This window comes from Perca flavescens, chromosome 16 (genome assembly GCF_004354835.1).
Source record: "Perca flavescens isolate YP-PL-M2 chromosome 16, PFLA_1.0, whole genome shotgun sequence".
NCBI classification, from domain to species: domain Eukaryota; kingdom Metazoa; phylum Chordata; class Actinopteri; order Perciformes; family Percidae; genus Perca; species Perca flavescens.
Window position 1 is genome coordinate 10,369,514 of NC_041346.1, and position 23,550 is coordinate 10,393,063.

Consider the following 23,550-nt stretch of genomic DNA (forward strand, 5'->3'; position numbering starts at 1 on the left):
ACCCCTGATACCTACTGGTGTACATATTTAATAAACTGGAGTCGATCAATAGTTCCTGTGCTGCTTTGCCTTTCACGACTTACAGTCTAGCTGTAATACTGTATTTCAGTGGAAACCAAAATGTCATATGCTGCAAAAACACAAAATCACTTTCTAGTAAAATACACTTCTTGTTTGAAGTTGTAGCTAATGCTTTATTAGTAATTAAGTAATGTTTATTAATGCTTTATAGATTGTAATGAGGTGTTACTAACTATTGAGCTACTTAAAAAGACAAAGCAAAGCATAAGTTACTACTAAGTATGCCTAAAATGTTACCACTTTCTAAGTGGTAACATATTAGGCAGGTGGTGTACAGGTTTATAGTAGTCATTAAGTCATTTATTGATGCTTTATAGATCAGTAATAAGGCATTATTAAGGTCAACTTTTAAGCAACCTAAAAAGACAAAGCAAATCATGCTGGAGGAGTATAAACACTGGTCAAATTAATTTTTCAAAACCATGCAAAAGTTGTCATTATTAACAGATTATTACTGACTGATAAAGCATTTATAAATGATGTGTTAGCATTAGCAAAACTTTTACTTATAACTTATTAAGTATGCTTAATGTTACCACTTTCTGAGAAGACGGGCACTAAGGGGTGAATACATTTACAATAGTTAATCATTTATTAATGCTTAACAGACCAGTAATAAACCATTATTAAAGTATGTTATACCCAAAATAAGTTATGCTGCCAGCCAAACATTTTTTTTCATAATCTGGTTACTCATGTTGTCCCTAGTAATGGCTAATTATTAACCTGTAGAACATTTAGAAATGATTTATTAACCACTAACAAAGCAATTAGTTACAATTTACAAACCACCTATGAAACATATTATCTGTAGGTTGTGCATAGATTAGTTTAAAGACAAGAAAGTTTAGCTACATGATAATAATGACCTGTCAAAGATGGCTCCCACTCCAGCACTATGGGCGCTGTTGCGGTGGACGTGCAGCCCGGTCGCCAACAGGATCCCGTCTTTAATAGTTATCGAACGGTGCGAAAATGATGCGATGAGAAGTTCATTCCAACCTGTGGCAGAGATGGGGAGGAGGATCGGGGTAAGTATGAGGGAAGGAAAAAAACACAGGCAAATCCCAGTACAAAAGTTCACACAGCATTCAAGCAAAATGAAACTGACAACAGAGGGGGAATTCCAATGAATCAATTAGGCTGCGCGGTAAAAGCGTGCAGCTTTCTCAAGCACAGGCATCAGGTTATTACGAAGACATTTGAATCATCCTTTCTGAAGAGACAAGCGTGTAAAAGGGATGAACTGCGCCTGCCATCACAATAAATACAACAGGCTTGATGTGCCAAAGCAGGGGCCTGACACAGAGAGCACTAAAGACACAAGACGCTGCCTTTTGAGTGACAGGGCTCCTTTAACTGTTCTGCCTGGCAACACTCGCCTATTTTCCCCAGAGTTGAGTTGGGTATGAGAGGAGCCGCGATGCTTTTATCCGTGATACAGCAGAACTAAAGTGGTTATTTATAGAAAACCTGAGAGCCGGGAAGAGACTAGCTCTCCAGAATAATGTCTCTCTCTGCTTTGCTGACGTCTCTCCATCATTATATGTGCTAAAGATAAGGAATGATGGGAGGACTTTTTTTTCAGGGTATGGGGTGGGTGTGTAATAGCATTTTTCCCCCCTCAAGGTGGTTTTAGAATATAATGGCATAAAATTTGAGCGACAGGCAGGCAACAAGGGCTGTGTGCTGAAAAAAACCTTTGTGCATGTGATGTTAGTGATTGTAAGAGAAGTGACAGATGATTCACTCTGTGTTTTACGTGGATGCTCCTGTGATCCTGAGCAGTTAGCTTGCTTTCCACATACAGCAGATACACAGAATGAGCTGTTCTGACCTTGGTGAGTCAGACTCTCATCTCAGTCACATAACCAAGACAGTTTTTCACTGTTATGGCCAGATTAGTGTATTCAAGTTCTGTTTGGCTAAGATTATTCTACCTAGATACAGATAAAGAGCTAGCACTAGCATCTGTAATTCAGTACGTTTTCTCAAAGAGGGTTTCTTTCAACGGCTAAGACCTGGTTTTTTTTCTACTGTTGTTTCTACTGATACTAATTAAGCACCTCTTTTTTGCTAACCAAGATAAAACAATGGTTATTTAGCTAGCACTCAACAGCATCATAGCGTACCCTATGGTTCTGGTTAGCTGTTATGCAGTCAAAGTCTCATGGAAGCCATAGCGGTTGAATGCTAACAAAAAAGCTGCTGTTTTATCTTTGTTTAAAGACAAGGTGATCATAATTTACTATTGAGAACAGTAATATTTACTCATTTATTCTCTTTTCAACACTGTGCTTGATGAACATTTCCTATATGTTCAAATAACAATGGCTAGATTCAAGTAGTCCCCCCTTCCCCCCCAAAAACATGTCATCATCCATCGCGATGTTTCACTGTGGAAATCTTCCTATGCCAATTGCCATTGCCCAAACCTACTGGAGGGGCCATTATGGAATAAAATCATAATCGTTATTCATTATCCATGTTTCCATTCAACTGTCAAGCTAATTTTAAGCAAACTTTTGAAATGTCCCAAAAAACTGTGAAGGAAGTAGGAAACAAATCAACCCGGAAACAAGTCACCTTGGCCATCTAACCCATCTACGAGAGAAAAATAGAGAGAGGTCTTCAGGAATTTGGTTTATCCGGGCAAGTTTTAAATGTTCTTTCATGTCAGTCAGTGTTGGCCATGTTTAATGCTGTCATTAGACAAAGACACATATTGAGAATATCCAGAAAGACGGCGAAAGCGGAAACAGCTTATTTTATAAACAGTTATGTAAGTTAACCTGCGCCCATTTGCTACGTGTCATACCCTTTCTCTCTTTCCCCCTTTCCGGTCTATCCACTGTCACTATCTAATAAAAGGAAAACACCACCCCCCTACATGCAAGTTAAATCTTTGCCATCTCAAAACCTATTTAGCCAAAGGCGTTTCCATATCCTGTTTAGTGCATCAACTCTTTTTTGACAAAGGCAAAAACCCACCTCAAGGGACTGTAAACATTTCTTTGCACAATCAAGAAAATTGATAGAATTTGCCGATTCCATCCAGCTTTTCTGATACTTCAAAATGCACATACAAATATGTGAATGGAAACACAGCTAGTGTAATTGTTTGTTTGTTGGTTGGTTGGCTTTTTTATGACTGTGTTTTAGCCCTTTTTGACAGACCTGCTCGTAGAAGGATGACCTGGTCGTCCAGTGGCAGCTCAGAGAAGTGGGGGATCCTCTTGGCCCACTCCACCAAAGTAAAGAGCTGTTTGTCAGCCGCCTGACAGATATTTGTCACTGGGTCGTTGGGCTGCAGGGAAACAGAGACAGAAAAATCTCGAAGTTAGAAATCCAGGTTATGCATAACATGAAAAGGTATAACATTGTTGTCTTAGTCTGTGTCTCTTTTTGGCTGGTGTCAGGTTGAGCCACCTACCAACACACATCCAAGGTTACATGAGTACTATGCTATGAATAATATTCTCTCAAGAGGAGCAAGTTGGAAGACAAAATAAACAGTGATTCTGTCCCAGCTCGTGGAGGAAATACCTGCAGAGAGTGGCCAGTGAAAAGAACACTTTCACCAAGCAGGCATGTTCTTTGGGGACCTTTTAGCCAACGCACAAATCAGCCTTTGGACAGCTAGTGGAGCTCAAGAGGCCCCTCCTGACACTTCACAACATAACAATCACTTAGGAGCTCAACAGGACTTTGTTATCAAGTTTGGCAGACCTACAGAAAACTCAGCAAATGATTGTGTATAATGATTCACTCACAGTGAAACATATAACAAAGTCTGTAACTATTCTCCAGCTCACATGCCTGAAACAAATGTCCCCTATTATTGTCGATCAAAAGCTAATATAAGTTCATAACCTTTTCCAAGTTTTTTTATTGCTTTTCAAAAGATGCATTGTTGTCATTTAAGGTCAACATTTCTCAGTGGGTAAAATAAATCTTGTGATTTTGATATTTTTTTTAAATAAAAAAAACCGTCAGTTCTTGGTAGTGGACTGGACTGGACTGGCTAATGGACATTGTACGGCACATTGTCCATTTAGTGCCCTAAATAGGAACACTGCCTAGTTCCTTCATGAAATAAGAGGTGAACCAAGGAGAAAGCTTCAATTATTCATTGATTTCATTACATTAGATGTATTAAGCCTTGAGGAGAGATGAGTGTAAAAGCTGGAATAAAAGCTAAAGAAAGATGTCACATGGACATCTATTATTTTAAAAGCATAGTGCATTTAAAAAGCCTCTCTTCACTTTGGGTGCTAAACAGGGTTAAATGCAATCTTAACGCTGAACGTAGTACATATACCGTTGCTGTTAAAGCATGCTCATATGTCTTCGATTACAGAACAATCTACTTCTTTAGACAAACATTTACATTTGGTTAAAACTATTTCAGCTCCCCTGGAAGTAAAGTCACATTTACCATTGAACAAGGCTGCAGACAGGCTTTTAGAACATACATCACGGTCTAAAAGCTGAGTTAGCTAATGTTTCTTTTATTATTCTTGTCATTAAAAAAAACTATAGTTTGAAGAAAGCGTTTTCAAAATACTGGTATCCTGAAGAAACTGGCTATTATAAGACATAAACTGCAGTTCAGGTGCTGAAAAGGAGTTTTCTGATCATTTCTGTGTGCGATTTAAGCGTCAGTCCAGAGACAAGGACCGCTTGCCCTTACCTGTCCCAATACATTAGATTGGGAGACATTATTCTTTGACCAACAGAAAGTTCATGAGCAGTGGTGGAATACTAATGCCACTCACATACAGTATGAATAACTCACTAAAAAATGTCAATCCATATGGACGGGGGGCGGCAAATCCCAAAGAATACTGTCAATCTCTGACGAGAATTTACCATCATCCCAGGAGCACATACCCTTGATATATGCGTGTGTAAACAAAGGCTTTGTGCACATGCTTTTGTGCATAATTTTAAATCAAGTAAACATCCTTAAAGTATCCCTGTGTGAACTCACACTGACAAAAACAGTCGGCAACTTCTCCCCAACTTCCTTCTACCAAATCCCACAGATTGATGCTAAAAGCTCGGAGGATCCCGACATCAACTGCAGCTCTCGAGAGAAGAAAACATCCCTCCGCTCGCACTGTAACATGCAGGCCAAAGACTATCCCTTCCTCTACTCCACGTTGCCTCCCTACGGTGTGAAACTCACACTGACTGCAGAGTATCACACGTATGAAACTTAAACCAGACACAAAGCCTACACTGTTTTTTGAAAACTGAAAGTCGTCTTTAGGGGGAAAAAGAAAACAGGCATCTTATGAATATTTCAGCATCTGATCTCCGTGGGAGACCTGGACGACGCAGCTCAGCGCGACAGCCTTCGTGAGCTGCGCTTCCCCTCAAAACGCCCCCCACATAAACAGACAATTCATTCCAAAGAGCAACCCCAGCCACAACAAAGAAAAACAAATAGAGGCTTCAGTGTGCGACACGGTCCTACCACTCTTCCTCATAAGAATACAAGTCCCAGGGTTCTCGTTGAACATGGCATGCCTCATGAATGTTGTATGGCTATCTTAGCCATGTTTACACTGACCTGGTTTCTTTGCCCCTGTCTGTGGAGATGACAAGGGAGAGGAGCTTACACTTCCCTGCAACAATCCTCCGGCATCACATTACTGTACTTACTGTTCAAGTCACAGAGTAGCATTAAGGATGTTATCGGGCCACAATGGAGGAGCCCGCTGTGACCTGTGACGGAATAACATTAACCTCCATGTATGTCAGTACAAAAGGTCCACCTAGGGATATCTCACAGCTCAACTGTTACAGCTACATCTGAGGCTTCTACTGTGAAGACCACAGCTGAAAACAGGAGGCAAATAAGTTTGGAAGAAATTTGAAATGGCTTGATTTTAGCCCCATTGGCAGATTTTTAAAAGGCTGCTATAAAAAAATAAATAAAACGACACCGTCTTCATTCCCAGACAATCAAAGAGTTTATAGCCACACGTGCTTCCCCGCCATGGACGATCATCCCAGCAACTTAGAGAATTGCCAGGCTTGCTTACCGTCCTATGAAATTTTCATCACTTGGAGAAGGGGAGACGAAAGATTTGCCTTTCAATTTTTCATTATTCAGCTTGAACCAGACCATACTAGCGTGACAACAGAGAGAAACTTTGGTTCTCACACAGATGAGTATGAAAATGAATTACTCAAGTGTCCCACTTTTTGTTGATTGAAAAAAAGAAAAGAAAAAAAGAAGCTGTCTTCATTTGCTGGAGCGGGGATGAATCACCAGCTAATTATCATCTAAATAACAGCAACGCTTGCTGCCTTAAGCTCGGTAAAAGATGATAAACTAAACCTTTATATAAATTAACACACAGACGGTAGAACAGCCATCCAGAAGAGATGCAAAGACAGGAAGAAAGAGGAGAGAAAAACAGTGAATAAAGGTAAATAAACACCCCCAGGTTTAGTGAACAATAGCATCTTCTCATCTCCCCCTCCTCCTTATGAGAAGTCCTCTCCCTGACTGACTGAAGGCACATTACAACGCCTGTTTAACTACCGTTCTAGGGCACCATGAGATAAACACTTTATTCAGGTTGGCCAGACCCCAGCCATTAGACAGCGGCGGTGGCCTATTCATGGTGTACCCTCATGGCCTGGGCCCTGTGATTAATTATAGCATGAGACCTCACAGTAGTAGTGTGTTGGGTGGGAGGGGGAGGGGGGGGGGGGGGGGGGACTCAGAGAGAAGGGGAGGACAGCCTCAATGCTGATACCCTGCCAACATCCTGGGCTCCAGTTTGGTCAAATGGAATGTTTTCTTACTTACTCCTAGTTGTAGTTAGTAGGGCTGCACATTAGTTGAAAGAAAATATCCGTAGAAAACAGCATTTTAAAATGTTAGTCACTTTTTTATTTTTTTACACATAGGTGTCTTTTATATGATTCAATGTTCAATTTGTTCAATAATAGAATGTTGGAAATGATTTCCTTTCATGTGTTTTAAATTCAACAGGCAATTTGTTGCATTGTAGAAGAATACTGAAAGCAGCAGAAATGCAGAACTGAGTACACTTTAATATCTGTTAATTTATCCCAAGTAATATCGCTATCGCAATATTCAACAACGTTATCGCATTTTCTCCTCATATCGTGCAGCCCTAGTATCTACCATGGTTTTACTCAATTCATTCATCCCCCCCTTAGTTTTCACCATTTCGTTTGTCAGATCCCCTATGCACTGCTGCTGTTGGACTGCTGCAGATAAACAGCCATGTGCTCCATGACACATGGCATCGCCACCCACTTGTTTCCACCTGCCAGCGATGAACATCAGCGGGTGGCCATTACCAACCGAGACTTGCTAGTGCAGCGAAAAGGATAACAAGCCTCCCTGGCTTACCAACATGGCCAGCAATGGAGGTGAACAGAGGCCTGTTTTGGGTGCTCAAAGCACTCAAAAATGACATCTGAAAAACTCAAACCTTCATCCCTTTCAGCTCTATTGTATTGGATTGGCAGCCAAAGTTTCAAAAGCAAATATCTCAAAACCCAAACTATCTGCACTGCTAGATACTGGTCTTTGGGTGTAAACTGACCCTTAAACTATAAAAAAACAAAAGTCTTGGCAGCAATAATAGGTATAAAAGCATGCCACATAACTTGAACAATGTTCAAAGAGACATTCAGGAACCTTGGGAAATGATGCATCAAGACCCAAATATGGCAGGGTTGATATGGCTGAAATCAATATTACAAAATAATAGTGATAGTTTCTTATCAATATACAGTACAGTGAAATATGTGCAAAATTGCATATCAAATTGCATCTTCAAACTGATCCAATCCGAACCACTGTTCTATATTACACTAGAACAAATGTTTCATACTTTGTGTAAAACACACAAATTGTGTTTCTACTGTAATTACAACTTGCACGGAGAGTCAGGAATTTGGCCAATTTTGTGGGTTTATATCATGATATGATCCTGATATGATTCCACTTATTAATATGAAATTCTCAGCCCTGTACATGTGCATATCAGTGCTGTTTTTATCTCTTCTCTAGTCTTTTAGAAAAGGCTGGCAGCGGGCATCCAGGGACCCAGCATGGCTGAGCCCAAACACACTCAGTGCATTAGTATGTCTGAGCTGCCAGCCGCTCCCCCGTGACGCCCCACTCCTTCTCCCTCTCTCTACTGTCAACGCTCATCTCCTACATTTTCATCTGGCCCCCCAAAATAGCTCCCATTTACTCACATAACAGCCTTCACATTTCTACCTTTACTTCATAGGACATTTCCCTCCCCTAGAGCAGATAAATCCCAGAAGAAGCCCCCATCCTCCTCCCTCCCTCCTTCAGTCTCACTCTCCATCCCCTTGTTCCCCACTGCCGCCTTTGGTAGGCTGCTTCACAGCTCCACTTTCTCATGTTCCAGCTGAATTCCTGAGGAAGCTGAGGCTTTGTTGGATGCTTTCAGGAACAGTCTGCCTGTTGCATTATTCATCGCTCTTTAGTCTCCTCTGTGTCAAAGACAGCCCACAGTGCCCAGCTGATACTGAGGGGATAGAGGAAGAAAACTCACAGCTGAGCAAAAGAGCTGATGCAAGGGGAACAGGTAAACCAGTGGTCTAGACAACAAGCAGTCACCTCCTAAAGGGACTAAACGACGGAGGACAAACCGTAACCACAGCCATCTTCACCAGCAGGCAGCGGGGGCTTGGTAAACTTCCTGACTGTCAGTCTTAGACTCCACAACACAAACAACCAAACGCTTCATTAAAGCTGGAGATTCCATTATTGGAGAAAATAAAATGGTTTTCAAAACGGCAAGTCCCAATTCCAATCTACATGGCAATTCTTATTAGATTATATTTACACTGAAAAATTACTAAAGTACACATGTGCTAAGATGTCAGCATGCACATTTTAAAGTGTGCTGTTTCTCGACTCCCCAATTCAATGCAAACATTTGATAAAAGAGCTACATGCAGCTGGAATGAATTAAACAAAATGTGGACAATGCTGGGACAGCTCCAGGAAGATTTTGGAAAGCAGAAAATAAAGTATCAGCCATTAGCCATAAATCGGAATAACATTTCCTTTTCTCTTGTCAGTTTCACTGGCAGTAGCATTAGACAGTTACAGTGTGATTGTCTTGTATCATTACGTATTAGTTCTAAATAATTGACTAAGTTTGTCCATACTAACTGCAAAAATACTACACATTTGTAATATACTGTATATGGACACATTTTAAGACTGTGCAGGTAATCAAATGTCATTGTATCTGTCCACTTTAACGTAATGACACATTTCAGAGGTTTTAACAGAAGAAAGCAGTATAAAATTCCCACATCTATGAGAAAATGGCAGAAAAGAGAAACTATGTGCTGTACGGTAAACTATTTCATTTCATGTCTGTTTTCACCTGTGACACCCTATAAAATTCTATCTACCATTGTCAATAATACACAATGAGGTGTTCTGATATCTGAAAATAACAGACACGTGATGAATGTGAGTCCGTTATTTTCCTTATCAGGACACCTGAGAGTTTTATTGTGCCTATACAAGTTTTATTGTATGCCACTTATCCCTGCCATCAACGTTAGGTTGGTTAGGTTATAGTATGCGAGAATGGAGAATAGTAACCACTATACCCCAATAAATGTAGGAATACATTTGAGAAACAAATGCTGCTGACCAGCCCCTAGGTTAAATATAAATTAAATGTTTGTGTGCCCATGGGCATGGAGATGTACACAAAGTGATGACTTGCTGCAGAACGTCACAGTATGTGAGAGTTTGCAAAAGAATGTATCAAAATACCAACTCACCGAGTTGGATGGCACCCCGAGGTTGGTCTCTATGTACGTCTCGGTTTTGGGTTCCACCGCCTGCTCCGCCTCCAGAATCTTCTCCACAGGCATATCCTCGTTGGCGCAGCTGGTGGACTCCACCTCATTCTCATTCCTCTCCTTGGCTCGCTGGCGCTCCTCCTGAACGGCTGCATGTAACAAAACTGGTTCCGGTCACTACTGCTGTTTTTTTTTTTTTTTTTTTTTTTACAATGTCAGCATGTGTTCAAGAGCACACGTATGTTCAAAGAAAGATTCTGAATTGTAAACTTGCATAGTTTTAATCACTAAGCAAGCTTCTAGTTAAGGGTTTTCTATGAAAATGACCTGAATACTGTTCAAGTCAAGTAGTTATGCAATATTAAAGCTGCATTAAATCAATGGTTTTAATGTTGACAATGAATCAAATTACTATTGGAAATGTGAAAGCGGTCACTCGTAGTGACTCACAGAGAATTATGACCCAACTCTGAGGTTACGTTCAGCCTCTTTTAGCTAATTGTTTTGGCTTGGCAGCACATTTATCGATTTGCTCTTACCCTGGGGTGTAGAGCTATTTGTTTAAGTACCAAAGCACACCAATGATGCGCACAGTTGTGGCTCGTTTGGAAGGTTATGTAACCACTGTTCCTACGTTGGCAAGTTTACATACATACGTCAACTATAAATATAAAATGAAAGGATCTTTTGCTGCCTTTTTGTTAACAGTTAGCTAGCTATAGACTAATAATTAAAAAAAATATTAATTGTGCCACTACCGCCGGCAGCTACTGGCAAATTTTAAGGTGAATGTTTGCTTGCATGTTACTCAATGCATGAGTTGATGTCATGAATAAATCAACACACCTTAAATGTCAATATGACAACTTTGACCATTTCATTTGTTTCTACGGTCTTTCTTGCATGACATATGCTTTAGTGATTATTGGATCTTCAAGCACTTAAAAAAATATGAATTTGTTTGCAAACTTTTAATATTCTATTTCCTCACTTGGAGAAAAAAAGTTGGGAAGCGTCAGTCCGGCTGCATCTCTGATTCACCGCTTTTATCATCCGCCCTGTTTCAAGCAGTTACAAGTTCTGATAGACCAACTGTGCGCTACCAACCCAGGAAAAAAAGTCAGAAAAAAAGTTAACGACTTGCTGGTGAAGAAAGTGGAAAATGGAGACGCTAAAGAACCACACACTTTGAGTTGGTGGAGACTAAACAGGAGCTAAGAGAAGAATGAATATTGGACTTTCATCATCAGGATGCAAGGAATGTGTGTTTTACACCATGTTTTTAGCACATCTGCCCCCTAGTGCCAACCATTTATTAATGCAGCTTTAATTCTTCAACTTTTAATGCAAGATCAAACAGGTTCAGTGCTAATTCTGCAATGGACCGCAAAATCCAGATTGTTGGTAATTTTGTCTATTATTTGTGAAAATACAAAAATCTGCCAATCTGCCATGTGGTGAGGTTATTCCAACCTTTTCCTTTGTTTTGTCTGCAATCAAGTGTTCTTGTTTCTTGTGTAACAATCTGCCTTACCTGAGTCTTGTTTGAGACACTGAATATGACTCATTTTCAGTTTGAGACATCCTCAAAACTGCACTGGGAACCACACTGGTAGATCTATTTTCTATTCTGAATAAAACTCAATGATGCGGTATGTGCCTGTAGCAGAGATGGAATTACTTGATAAAACAGATGTCTTTTTGTTTTGTTTTGCAATGCAGTTGTAGATGTGGATGGATGGGTGGATGGAACAGTTTTTAAGACGGAATCTTCCCGTTGAATAAATACTTGAATTCTCAGAAAACAAATTGGACATACTCTGGTGCACATCAGTAGAGAACTGAATACATATAGTTGACCCTTGTTTGTATTTACACACACACACACACACACACACACTTGTACATACAATATGCGTGTGCACGCTTGAGTGAGTATTTGCTTGTCTGTGTTGAGTCTGCATGTATAAGTGCCTGCTGCAGACATTGTGTCTCAGTAAGCCAGTGAATAGTGCATGACCCTGTATGTATTATGCCAGTAGACAGATCCAAGAGAGTTCAATCATCAATAATTGCTTCGACAGAACGGATGGAATATATTTACGACCTTAGACCTACATTATGCACAACGCAGTAGCGAGGAAATGCTCAAGGACTTCTTGCAGCTTCCTTATCAAAGAGATGTGTTTTCTTTGAATGTAATGCTCAATGACAAACAGCCGGCTCCTTTCATACACAAATCATTTATAGACAAATAAATAACGTATGGTCTGTTGTTCCTTCTTTAGGCCGTCCGTGGTCGCCAGAACAGCTTAAAAAAGAAAAAAGAAAAAAGCCTCCACGCAAATCAATGAAGACTCTGTTGGTTCTGTCATTTGATTGGCTTGGCATGGAGACACAGGAAGTGGTTTGTGTGCTGAGCAGACACCGAGACTCACTGTGGCCGAGGCAAGAGAAACCGCATCTCCACCCTCAAGCGAGAATGGAAAAGATGTGTGTGTTTGTGTGCGTGCGTGTATGTGTGTGTTTTGTCTTTTCAAAAAGGTTATAATTTACTTAATTCAAGACACCACAGAAAAAAGTGCTGTGGCATTTTATGAGTTTATCCTCCACACATATAAATAAAAATAATAAATAAAAAAAAAGTTTTGTGACAAAAGGGCTTTTGGAAATTCAATGTCAGCATACAAGCTGACATACACACCTGGAGATCTGTCCTCACACACACACACACACACACACACACAAATATGGGGGAGGGAGATAGGGGGCGGTATAGGGGCCCCATTTTTAGAGGAACTGCTGTCTGGCAGTAGAGGTCAGCACAAGGGTAAAATACTTGTGTTGGAGTCAGGGAGAGGTGAGGATGGCTGAAATCATGTTAGCTTTATTCCCCCCCTCCTCTCCTGACTGGGAGAACATAAATTCATTTAATCCTGTTTTTCTGTGGATTCGCTTAGCCTTTTGGGCTACTGCTGCCTTGTTCTCCACCCACAGCCCTCGGGGTGCAGGGGGAGGCTTAGGCAGCACAGAGCGAGGCGAAAGGCGGTAAATAATAATATCCTTGAAAAGGAGTAAAGAGCCTAACAATGACAAATAAAAGCAAGAAGGAAGGGGAGGGGAGGCCAAGTAAAGGTCAATACAAATTAGCCTTGGATAGAATAGCCTCCAAAATGCATTTATCCAACAAAAAAAAAAAAAAATCACCTAAAAAAAAAAAAAAAAATCACCTTCAAAAAGTGAAGATACATCCAACACACACGCACCTACACAACTGGCTACGCTCTTCAGCTCCCCTGGCTCGCTCAAATCTATACACTCTATATCTGTGTTCTGTAACTGTGGTGACCATAAAGTTGAGAGGCAGTGATTGATTTGTTCAATGTGCGAAAGAGTGCTTTAACAGCACTGCTGAGAGCACTAATATTTGTAACACCCTCATGGAGTGTTAAAATTCACACCTGACTGCGTGGTTTTCACTAACCCTCACACAACCAGTCTCTTCCTGGTCTTATCGGCTCTGGAATCTTTCCTCCGAGGTGCTTAACTGTACTACCCCAAAATCACTGCGTGTCTTTCGCGATGGGTTTGGTATAAATATAAAAAGAAATAACATGATATATAGGTTTGGAAGGGTTTTATGTTGAAATATTAACTTTATGTTAGTACCCTACCAGTATTTACTCTTTATTTATCTGTTTGTTTTGTTCAATACTTGTAACCTTTCTGTATATATTTTTTTTGTGTCAGCAATAGGAAATGTGTCTGAATAATCCACTAATGGATGGGCCGTGTAAGCAGCCAGACAAGAAAATAAACAATTCATTCATTCACAGGATATCTGTATCAATGTTTACAAGTCAGGGTCACGCTCAAAGACCGGAAAATGATGAGTGGAGCATCAAATAATTACATCAGTTTTCTACAATGCAGGTACTCAAGACCCAGTCCTATATTTCCTGAGTGAATTTAAAGAGAACGCAATCATGCAATCCATTAACAAGGAATGTGTTTATATATAAGAATCCTGGTTTACTGATATGCCAACCAGAGTATGCAGGTTAAATGGGGTAATACAGTCTCTGCCTCCTTTGTGGTAATTAAAGGTGCTCAAAGTGATGTGACATGTTTTTTAGGCTACAACATTTTTCGTCACATACAGCAAACATCTCCTCACTATCCGCTAGCTGCCTTACCCCTGAACACACTATAAAAAAAAACAGTCTCTGAACACAGCTCAGGCTCCACAAACGGCAACAAAAACAAACTGCGCCAACCTGCACCACGAACCATAACAAACTGTGTTCCAGCCAATAACCGACAAGAAGAAGCTGGTTGAGCCATCACTGCAGCAGCGTTAGCACGTAGGCTACTTCCACAATGCATATTCATGACCCAACCAACTCCCACCGTGGGGGGTGAAGCACTCTTCAACTTGTACATGGATGAGTTATCTAACCAATTGACAAGATGCAAAACTGGCTGTATGATTGGTAACACCTTGGTTAATCATTTTATGTATGCTGATGATCTGGCAATTTTCTCTCCCAGCAGTGCTGGTTTTCAGCAGTTACTGAATATCTGCTCTGAATATGGGGTGAAATATCATGTATTGTATAATGCTAAAAAAAGTGCTGTCTTGATATGTAGGACCAAAGTGGACACAGATCTTTGTTTTCCAGACTTTTATTTGTCAGGACAAGTGATGAGTGTCTGTAATAAAATTAAATATCTGGGTCACTACATTACAAATCAGTTATCTGATGAGGATATATACAGGCAGCGTCGCATATTATATGCCCAAGCTAACATGCTGGTCAGAAAATTCCACATGAGCACGGATAACGTCAAAATTAGTCTGTTTAAGGCATATTGCAAATTCACATTTGAGGTGACAACAGCGTTCATTCGGTGACATTGGCAATTCAGTAAAGTCACTTAAGTTTAAATATTCTACAGTTGATGCTAGCTTAATGGCAGTTACACACCAACCAGACGGCCAACCGTCAGTAGAAAAGCCAGTCGGACTGATCAGTCTCCCGGAGTTGGTCCAAAAAGTGCCACAGACCACACCAAAGAGACGAGACGCAATACGTCTCCAAAACAGCGGGCGGCGCTAATCTGTATGGTTGGCCAAAAAATGAATCCCGGCAGCTGATTGGACGAACACGTCACATGGGTTTGTTTTCTCCGGAAATTCAAAGCCAGACTATCATCGTGGCTCGTTTAGAATACGATCTCATATTGTACTAAAATAGTTAACTGAAACATATTTCTGAAAACATTTTAAGCGAGAAATAGGCCATGCAGTTGCTGAATCTGTCTTCATTTCAGATCAACAAAAGTCAGTTTAAAAGATTTTCGTCAGATTTTGAGAGACTCTAGTCACGCTCATTCCGCTCGCCATTTCCGAGTGAGTCCCGACTGCCCTGCCTCCGACTGAAAATGTCAGGTCGGCCAAAATGAAGGCTGACAGCTCCTCAGACCGACGACAGCACGGAACACACTGAACAGACTTGAGTCGCTGACCTCGCCAGACTGTCCAACGGGCGATTATCAGGTTAGTGTGTCAGCGCCTTAAGACCACTCGCAAAAGGTTCGGATGGTAACCCTATCTACACATTTTTAATCATTAAACGAATATTTGAGGGACATTTATTACAGCATGCTAACTTTGCTAAGCTACGACAAGCTAAATTAACTGTGCAATAATGTTAGGTAATCCCATTGGAAAGTATTCACCAGCTGGCCTTCACTTGTGTTTTCTGACTAGCTAATGTGGTAACTTCACGTGTAAGTCCACACAATATGCGGTTTAGATAATTTGTCTCTTTTTACCCAACTTCCTTTACCTTTAAGTTGCAAAGGGAAGTTTAAAAGGAGTGTCACTGTGGAAGTTAAATATAGCAGGACTTGAGATATATATATATATATACATACACACACACACACACACACACACACACACACACACACACACGTAGCTGAGACGGACTTCAGTATCACATTCATGGTAGTCAAACCTTTTAACTGTGTAAATGTCCCAGTGGATGATTCTATAATCCCCAGTCTATACTGACAGAGGACAGGGTTTCTGTGTGGGAGTCGGAGTGATTTAAGTTTGCAGGAATGTTTGATTGCTGCACCTTTGAATAAATCCTTTAATGGCAAAATTAAGCCCTTCCTGTCCACATCGGGATGATAGGTTATCTGGCTCTAAAAACGATCAATGATGCACTGAATGAGATTGCTAAACATGCAATGTTTGATGTCAGGAAGTTTTCCAAAGTATCATCAGTAAAAAAAAAGAAATAATAATCTGTTCTTGTTAATTGTATGGCTGTAGTTGCCAGAGTGTGTGCTCTGATACACAGGCTTGTTATGTATATGCTAAAGATGCACGTTTCAGTATGAATGTCTGTAACCACTTTTACATGGATACTGAAGAGCTGATTTTGAAGTGAAAGTTTGATGAATGGTCTGTCCTTCACAACTACATGTTCTGTATATGTGGCCTCACCGTGCGACTGATTAAATCCCTGTAACCTTTTGAAAAGGGCAGGAGCAGTATGTGCATTCCATCAGTTGCCTCTAATTTGAGGAATGTGGTGCACGCTTTCACTACGGCGTGCAATTACAAGACATTATCCAATTTGACTACTTTGATTACAGTTTGTGCATCGAGTATCTTAGGCACAAAAAATCTTTGTGCTTGTGAAAACATGCCGGTTCACCATAACTAGGTAGGCTGTCCCACACAACTTCTAAGTTTATTCAAATAATTATGAACACAAGGGCATGAACACCGTCACACAGAAGAAGCAGACGTTCACACAGCTCCATTGTTGTGCGTTTCATCTACATCAGTGAAATCCCCCGAGGACTGCCTGCTCTCCCAAACCCTCACTCCGTTTCAATATCCAGCAATACTGGGTTCCTGGGGCTGCAACAGCTGAATGCATTATTTCCCCCAAAAGTAGCGCTTGAAGCAGAACATTTTTAAATACAGTAGAGCCTATGGCTGCAATGCACGGCATGATGTTGCAGAGCAGAATTACAGCTGCAAGCGCGTCTATAAAATTGCATAGAGGCAGGATGGGAAAAGAGCTGCTTTACTTAAAACCATTTCCCACAAAAATTAGTGTGTATATGCAGGTATTTTCCCCCCCATCGACAGTAGACGATTTTGCCTTTTTTTTCGACTGGTGTGTCACGTTTGACGTCACAAACGCGCCGGAAAACAGGGCTTAGTAAACAGTAGAAAGCAGCATGAAGGCTAGTGACAGTGTTAAAGGACAATTCTGGCGCAAAATGAACCTAGGGGTTAATACACATGATGTTTATGACGTCACTGACATTTTAAAAGGCTTTTTAGAACAAAAAAGCCACGTTAAAAAAATCCAATACCCAGCAGTGTGTATTTTCTTAGCCTCCCCTTTTAAATGCAACATTCAAATTACTGGACAAAAAATAATATATTTTTTTGAGGGGTATAGCTCCATAGAGTCCCATTCATTCTGCACTCGCCTGTGAGCTCCCCTATATTTGGAATCCGAGTGGAACTGCAACCAGTTCAGAAGCCGGAAGTATCGAGAGAGTGGAACTTCTTCCCTTATTAGAAATTCTTTAATTCTTTAAATTCTTAATAACTCCTAGGTTCATTTTGCGCCAGAATTGTCCTTTAAGGTGGCTGCTTCATTTCATATCTGTTACTTGTTCAGTCTCTCACAGTAATTTCTTCCGGGAATGAATGCCAAATGTACCCTTTCCCACTGAAGACAAAAGCCAGATGTAAGTGGGGGTTTTTGCCAGTGGGAAAGCGGGTTAATAGGAAGTTATCTAAAAGGGACATCTTCTAACCTTGGTTTCATATCTCAGGTGCTTTACATGTGCCCTTTGCAGTTTAACCATGTCCACTTAAAATCAAACATTTTCTTTTTTCTTTGAAAAGGAAAAGTGGAACCAAAAGAAAGCACCAAAGCATCAAATTTACAATTTAATTTAACAGTTTACAGTGTAAATGTGTGTGTGTGTGTGTGTGCGTGTGTGTGGATTAGTAGAGCTTTGAGGGAAATGGGTAAGTGGGACTTTATCCTCAACGGTATGTGCTGTACCTTCTCTCTTCATGCCCATGGCTAAACACTTCTGGTAGCGGCAGTACTGGCAGCGATTCCTCTGGCGCTTGTCAATGACACAGTCCTTGTTGTCGCGACAGGTGTAGCTCAGGTCTTTGCGGACCGTCCTTTTGAAAAAACCTTTGCAGCCCTCACAGCTGTATACTCCATAGTGTTTACCTGAGGAGCGAGAGAGAGACAGAGATGGTTTGTCGGATGCATGTAGAGAATAAAATCTTCCCGAGTCATATTTTCCCCTTCTTGTCTCAGTGTCTTATTGTCTAATTGACACATGAGGTTGTCAGTTTGGCGACAGCGCCACAGCCGGATATCGACAGGCACATTAGTTCTGTCAGTTGCTTATCATTGTTGTCATCGCTTGTCTGCGACCAAGTGACCAGCAGAACAGCAACATAATTATAAAGTGCACTGCCAATTTAATAGCAGTTTAAAAAAAAAAAAAAAACCTTTACAGTCTGAGATAACATGCAGCCACACAAACAGCACACAGGAACCTGCTTCTGGGGAAAGACGAATTATGATCAAAGACCTAATAAAGTGGACTGACTGTGTGCGTGGGGGTTATGCTGAGCTGGGGAAGAAAAGAGGGGGCCTACTGAAGGCAAGCTGCAGGGGCGGGGGGGGGGGGCCCTCATGGACTGGCGTTACGGTGCGGTTCTCACATCCTGTGGTGGTACGTCTCTTTCTCCTATTCCTTACAGCTCTTTTTTTTTGTTTTATATGATGGATGAAGGCCATTTGCATTCCTTTGTTGGCGCTTTGCTGGTCAGACCACCAGAGAAGATAAATAAAGCCTCTGAGCATCGCTAAATGAAGCATGGCTTGCTATAAAAGACTGTTTCGATTTCCCCCTTTGGGACCATGCAGTATCGATGACGCAGGATGACACTGAAACTGTCCAAGGAATTATATATCCAGCCTCATCCTCGGGATGAAAACCCTTCCCATGAGTGATGGGTTGTTCCTGGTTTCCATCCGACGCAGCGCTTCTCTATTTCACTCAGAGCTGAATTGAGGTTTGGTTTCGTCAGACCGTACAATCCTTTGCCTCATGATGTCAGTTTCTTTCATGTGCCTTGATGTTGCCAACCTCATATGCATTTTCTCAGCAGTGGCTTCTTCCTGGCCTCCTTGCCATTTAGCCCAGATTTGTGAAGAATTCCACTGAGTGTTGTCCTTCCAGAAAGATCGCCCACTGCAGGAAGCTGCAGTATGTAGTGCTGCCAGAGCGGTCCGTGGGGCTTTTCTCTGACCAAAGTTCATCTGTGGAGGTTTCTCAGTGTGGTCAGAGCATCGGCTCTGGTAAGATGCATGGTAGTCCCACGTTCTTTTAATTTGGTAAGAATAGAATCTTGTGTAATCCCAGCTGTTGAGTAATTTGCACACAATTCTTCCCTACATTAGACCTAAAAATACCCTGGAATTCCGGGTTAGGCTTTGATTCCTGTGCACGTTTAAACAGTCATCAACAAAAAACGTTAGTCATTCCATCTTTATAACTTTAATGTATTAATACGAGTTGATTAAACCAATTTTGACATGATTATTTGTATGCATACAGATAAGTCACAAAATATCTTTAAAATTAAGCTGTTACACCACAAAAAAAGAACACTTAACTCTTTGATTCTTTAAGTAACGCTTTCAAACAAATTAGCTAGAATAACTATAAATATACTTTAAATTCAATGATTTGTCTTTATTGTGCCCTGCTTCCTGTGCAGTGTGTGACAGTACACATTCAGTGGGTGTCCATCACAGTCTGATGTCACTCACCTGAGGAGCGGTCACCACAGATGGCGCAGATGTGTTTGGTGAGCGACAGGATGGTGCCTGAGGGCTGGGCGGGCACCTTCATCACACCGTTGAGGCCCAGCGGGGGCTTAATGTCCTCCGTGCTGCTGACCGAGTTCATCGGAGAGTTCAGCTGGAACATCAACACACACAAACACACACGCCGACATGTCACAAAGCAGCCCCCCTGAACTTCAAACACCCCATTACACAAGCCTGTCACATAACTTAGCTGGTGCTGCATAGTTAGCGGATGACAGGATCTATTGAATAAAGGCCAGGTCTGCTAAGGAGAGGGAGAAGGTTTGATTACACACACAAACAGGGGAAATACATGGGAGTGGAGTTATGTCATGCATGATTGTCATGAACAATTTGCTAAATGTAGAAAACGAAAAGCATATTATGACTTCTGATACTCAATACAGATGGTCAGCAGTCCCAGCAGCAGCTCTTTTTGCCCTCTTCCATTGCTCCCTCGGCCTCTCTCCTCCCTCCTGTTCCCCCTGTATTTTAGATCTAAATCTGGCGCAGCAGGATCCTGCACCACTCCACCCCAGGAACTCTTTTATTCATGCTCTCAACAAGCCCCGCTGGCTCCCAAATGTTCAGCGCTAGCATAACTCCACTGCAAAATTCAACAGTACAGCAGAATAAAGAGACAGCATTTGTTTTAGCAGAAGTGCAACTGCAGCCTTAAGTCTTCCTTCAATTGCTGCCTCCCTCCCTCTCTGAAAAGAAACAAGCTTAAATTCATGTCAAAGTGACCTCTCTTCGCCTTTTGCTAAAAGTGGAGAGCAAGGGGAGACTAATTATTATAACTAGAGCCATGCTGTTCTGAGAGGAGTCAAACGTTCGGGGGGGGCAGGGTATATATTATCCTAAAACGCTAAATGTACTGGATGAAAAAAAGAGCTAAGTACTTTAGCTAACTATAAGCACCATCTCGTGAAAGAATTTGGGGGTGGGGGGAATACAATAAATATATTCAGACAGGTGGATCCCCTGCTAACACACTGCGAGAGCTAAGAAGACAGAGCAGAGTTGGCAGAGCAGCCACATGGGCTCAAATAGCCAAACATTGTTTTCATTAAGTTACCACATATGAGACATGTCTGATAGCACAAACACGTCTTGGCTCTAAATTTAGCAGAGAAGCCCCGTCTCTGTCTGGAGGGATCAGTCAAGATAGAAGAACAGTTATGTTTCTATGACGATGAGACACAAACATGATAGTCTAAGAGAGAGCTGTGTTTACAGTGATCTGACAGAGTACATTAGCTTCAAAGTGGAGTAACACAGAGAAGAATACATCACTTTCACAAACATACAGTATATAAACCAAACCACAGAGCACATATGGATGTTGATGATGTGGCTCCAAAAGTCTGCCTAGAGCATATTTATTTATTATTTTTTTAAATATTGAGTATTCTTCAGATGACTCGTAGAATATATCAAGTCATCGGCTAAGATTTCGAAAGACAGTGCTGCGATATGTTTGAAGAAACTAAACAAGAGTTGGATTTGGTGTACATAGACTGGTGTGTAGCTGTGCGTGTTCAAGTTAATTAGTTGATTAACTGATTAGTTGATCGATAAAACTAATTAATCGCCTAAGTGTTTATCAAGCAAAAACACCTAGGGCTCTAGGAAACTGAGATGGGCATTCTTCACAATTTTATGAATTTCTATACGAAATGATTAATACAAAAATAAAACTACATATGTGTACACACACTATATATATATATATATATATATATATATATATATATATATATATATATATATATATATATATATATATATATATATATATATATATATATATGAAAATATGAGAGAAATTAAAGGACTACTTGAGCAATTTCGTACTTCAATAAAGTTAGGCAGTGCACAGATTAAAGGCTGACCTATCTTGACCTTAAGTCCCTTATATTCTTCCTACGTATTGATCCTACGCTTCCCATAATACACCATAACAGCATCTTTCATTAGACCATCTCTGCCTCGTGAACATGACAAAGCTCCTCCAGAGCCACAGAGGAAACATACCAATGTTTTCACAGGCTTTATGTATGGCACCAATGTCTTGAACACTAATAGCTAAATGTAGGAGTTCTCAGAAAGTACAAAGATTAGTAACCTTTAAGATCTAGTATGATGTCGTAAGGATGAAGCAGCTGCATTGACACACACACAGACACACAGTAAAGCATTTACATACAGTACATACAAATACATGCACGCACAGAGACACAGATATACCACATGAACGTGCATATGTACACACAGTCGTGCACACAATGCATATACATTCTTGCTTGAAGCTACAGTATACAGCTTACGTTGAGTGAAATATTCCAAACCGTGGCGCTTTACCATCACATCAAATAGAACATTCTAGATGTATTCTGCATCATTCTATACACTTTCCACAAAATTCAGCATGACATATTTGGTGTCATGGGAACTTGACTTGGAGAAACTGACTAGAACTTCTAATACAAAGCTTATGTGGGTTTGAGTGTTTTTGCTGCATTTGAATGATGGATCCACTGGTGGGTTGAAAAGGTTAAAGAAAGCCCTCTGCCACATGAAAATGCTCAATTCACACCCCGACACCCACCCCTGGCCTGCTATTCACACCCCGTTTACACAAATACACACTGAACTGGATGCAACACATGCGTAAAGCTTAAACTTTGGAAACAAAATATGAAGATTATTTTTAGGTTATTATGCTGCAGAGCTTTCCATGTGGCATTTTATACATTATTTCATTAATAATACAAAGGGGAAACGGGTAACCTTTTGCAGAATATTACACAAGTGGCCATAGTTTATATTGAAGTGATAGTAAATGTGTCACTATCATAAATAATTTAAATGAATAGTAGAGACATAGGAGTACAACAGTTGTTATATAGGTTGGCAAAATACTGCCTTGTGCGGGAAAAGCCTTCCTTGCAGGGGATAAGACGATTTTTGGGAGCGTCTCCAAGGCACAAAAGCAACGCTGCATCATTTATTTGGAACCAGCTTCGGCGGCACGCGCACACACACCCACATCTCTGCTTATTCACCCACATACACAGACAACATGAGGTCTTACCTCAGTAAAACGCCCGAGTCTAGTCTTTTCCCCTGCAGCGCAGCTCTAACAGCGCTGTCTCCTTAGCTGATATTGTCTCTATCAAACCCTCTGTCTGCCTGACAGAAAAGACTCTTCCACTCACAGTCTATTTTCAGGAAACCTGCAACTCAATCTGAGCAACACTGCTCCCCACAGTGGGGTGGGCACCCTTGGAGGGGGCCTTTCTTTCTTTTCTGCCCATGGCAATGGAGGCAAGGCGGGGGGATTAAAGTGGCTCAGGACTGGTTCTGGAAATAGAATACATGCGCCCTTCCCCTACAACACACACATGTGACCCTTCACAGGGAGGTATGCCAGCTGTGTGTACAGCCTCACCGTCTTGGGAAACCCATAGACAATCCTCCTTTAGGAGGAATACAAGGCTTGGCTTTCAAACTTTTACAGCGTGAGGGAGAGAAACCAACGTGGGGCATTTAAAAATCAAGGACTGGAAATGTAGGACACAAGATTCCCTGCAGTACAATGTACAACACGAGCGCCTGAAATGCTCCAGCTGAATAACACCATTTCATGTGCTGC

The 23,550-nt window shown here is 41.0% G+C and overlaps 1 protein-coding gene across 4 annotated transcripts in view; it reads right to left on the minus strand.

Annotated features, from left to right (window-relative positions):
• rxraa (retinoid X receptor, alpha a) overlaps window positions 1–23,550 on the minus strand; it is a 115,215-nt gene that overhangs the window by 7,045 nt on the left and 84,620 nt on the right. The window contains exons 4-8 of one of the 4 annotated variants that reach the window (XM_028601692.1): window positions 19,854–20,004; window positions 18,057–18,236; window positions 9,922–10,091; window positions 3,259–3,388; window positions 951–1,083 (exon numbers count right to left, since the gene is read on the minus strand). In XM_028601692.1, coding sequence (XP_028457493.1) covers window positions 951–1,083; window positions 3,259–3,388; window positions 9,922–10,091; window positions 18,057–18,236; window positions 19,854–20,004 — 764 coding nt within the window. Of the gene's footprint in view, window positions 1–950; window positions 1,084–3,258; window positions 3,389–9,921; window positions 10,107–18,056; window positions 18,237–19,853; window positions 20,014–23,550 lie in introns of all 4 variants that reach the window. The other 3 variants (XM_028601690.1, XM_028601691.1, XM_028601689.1) reach the window with 3 other exon arrangements.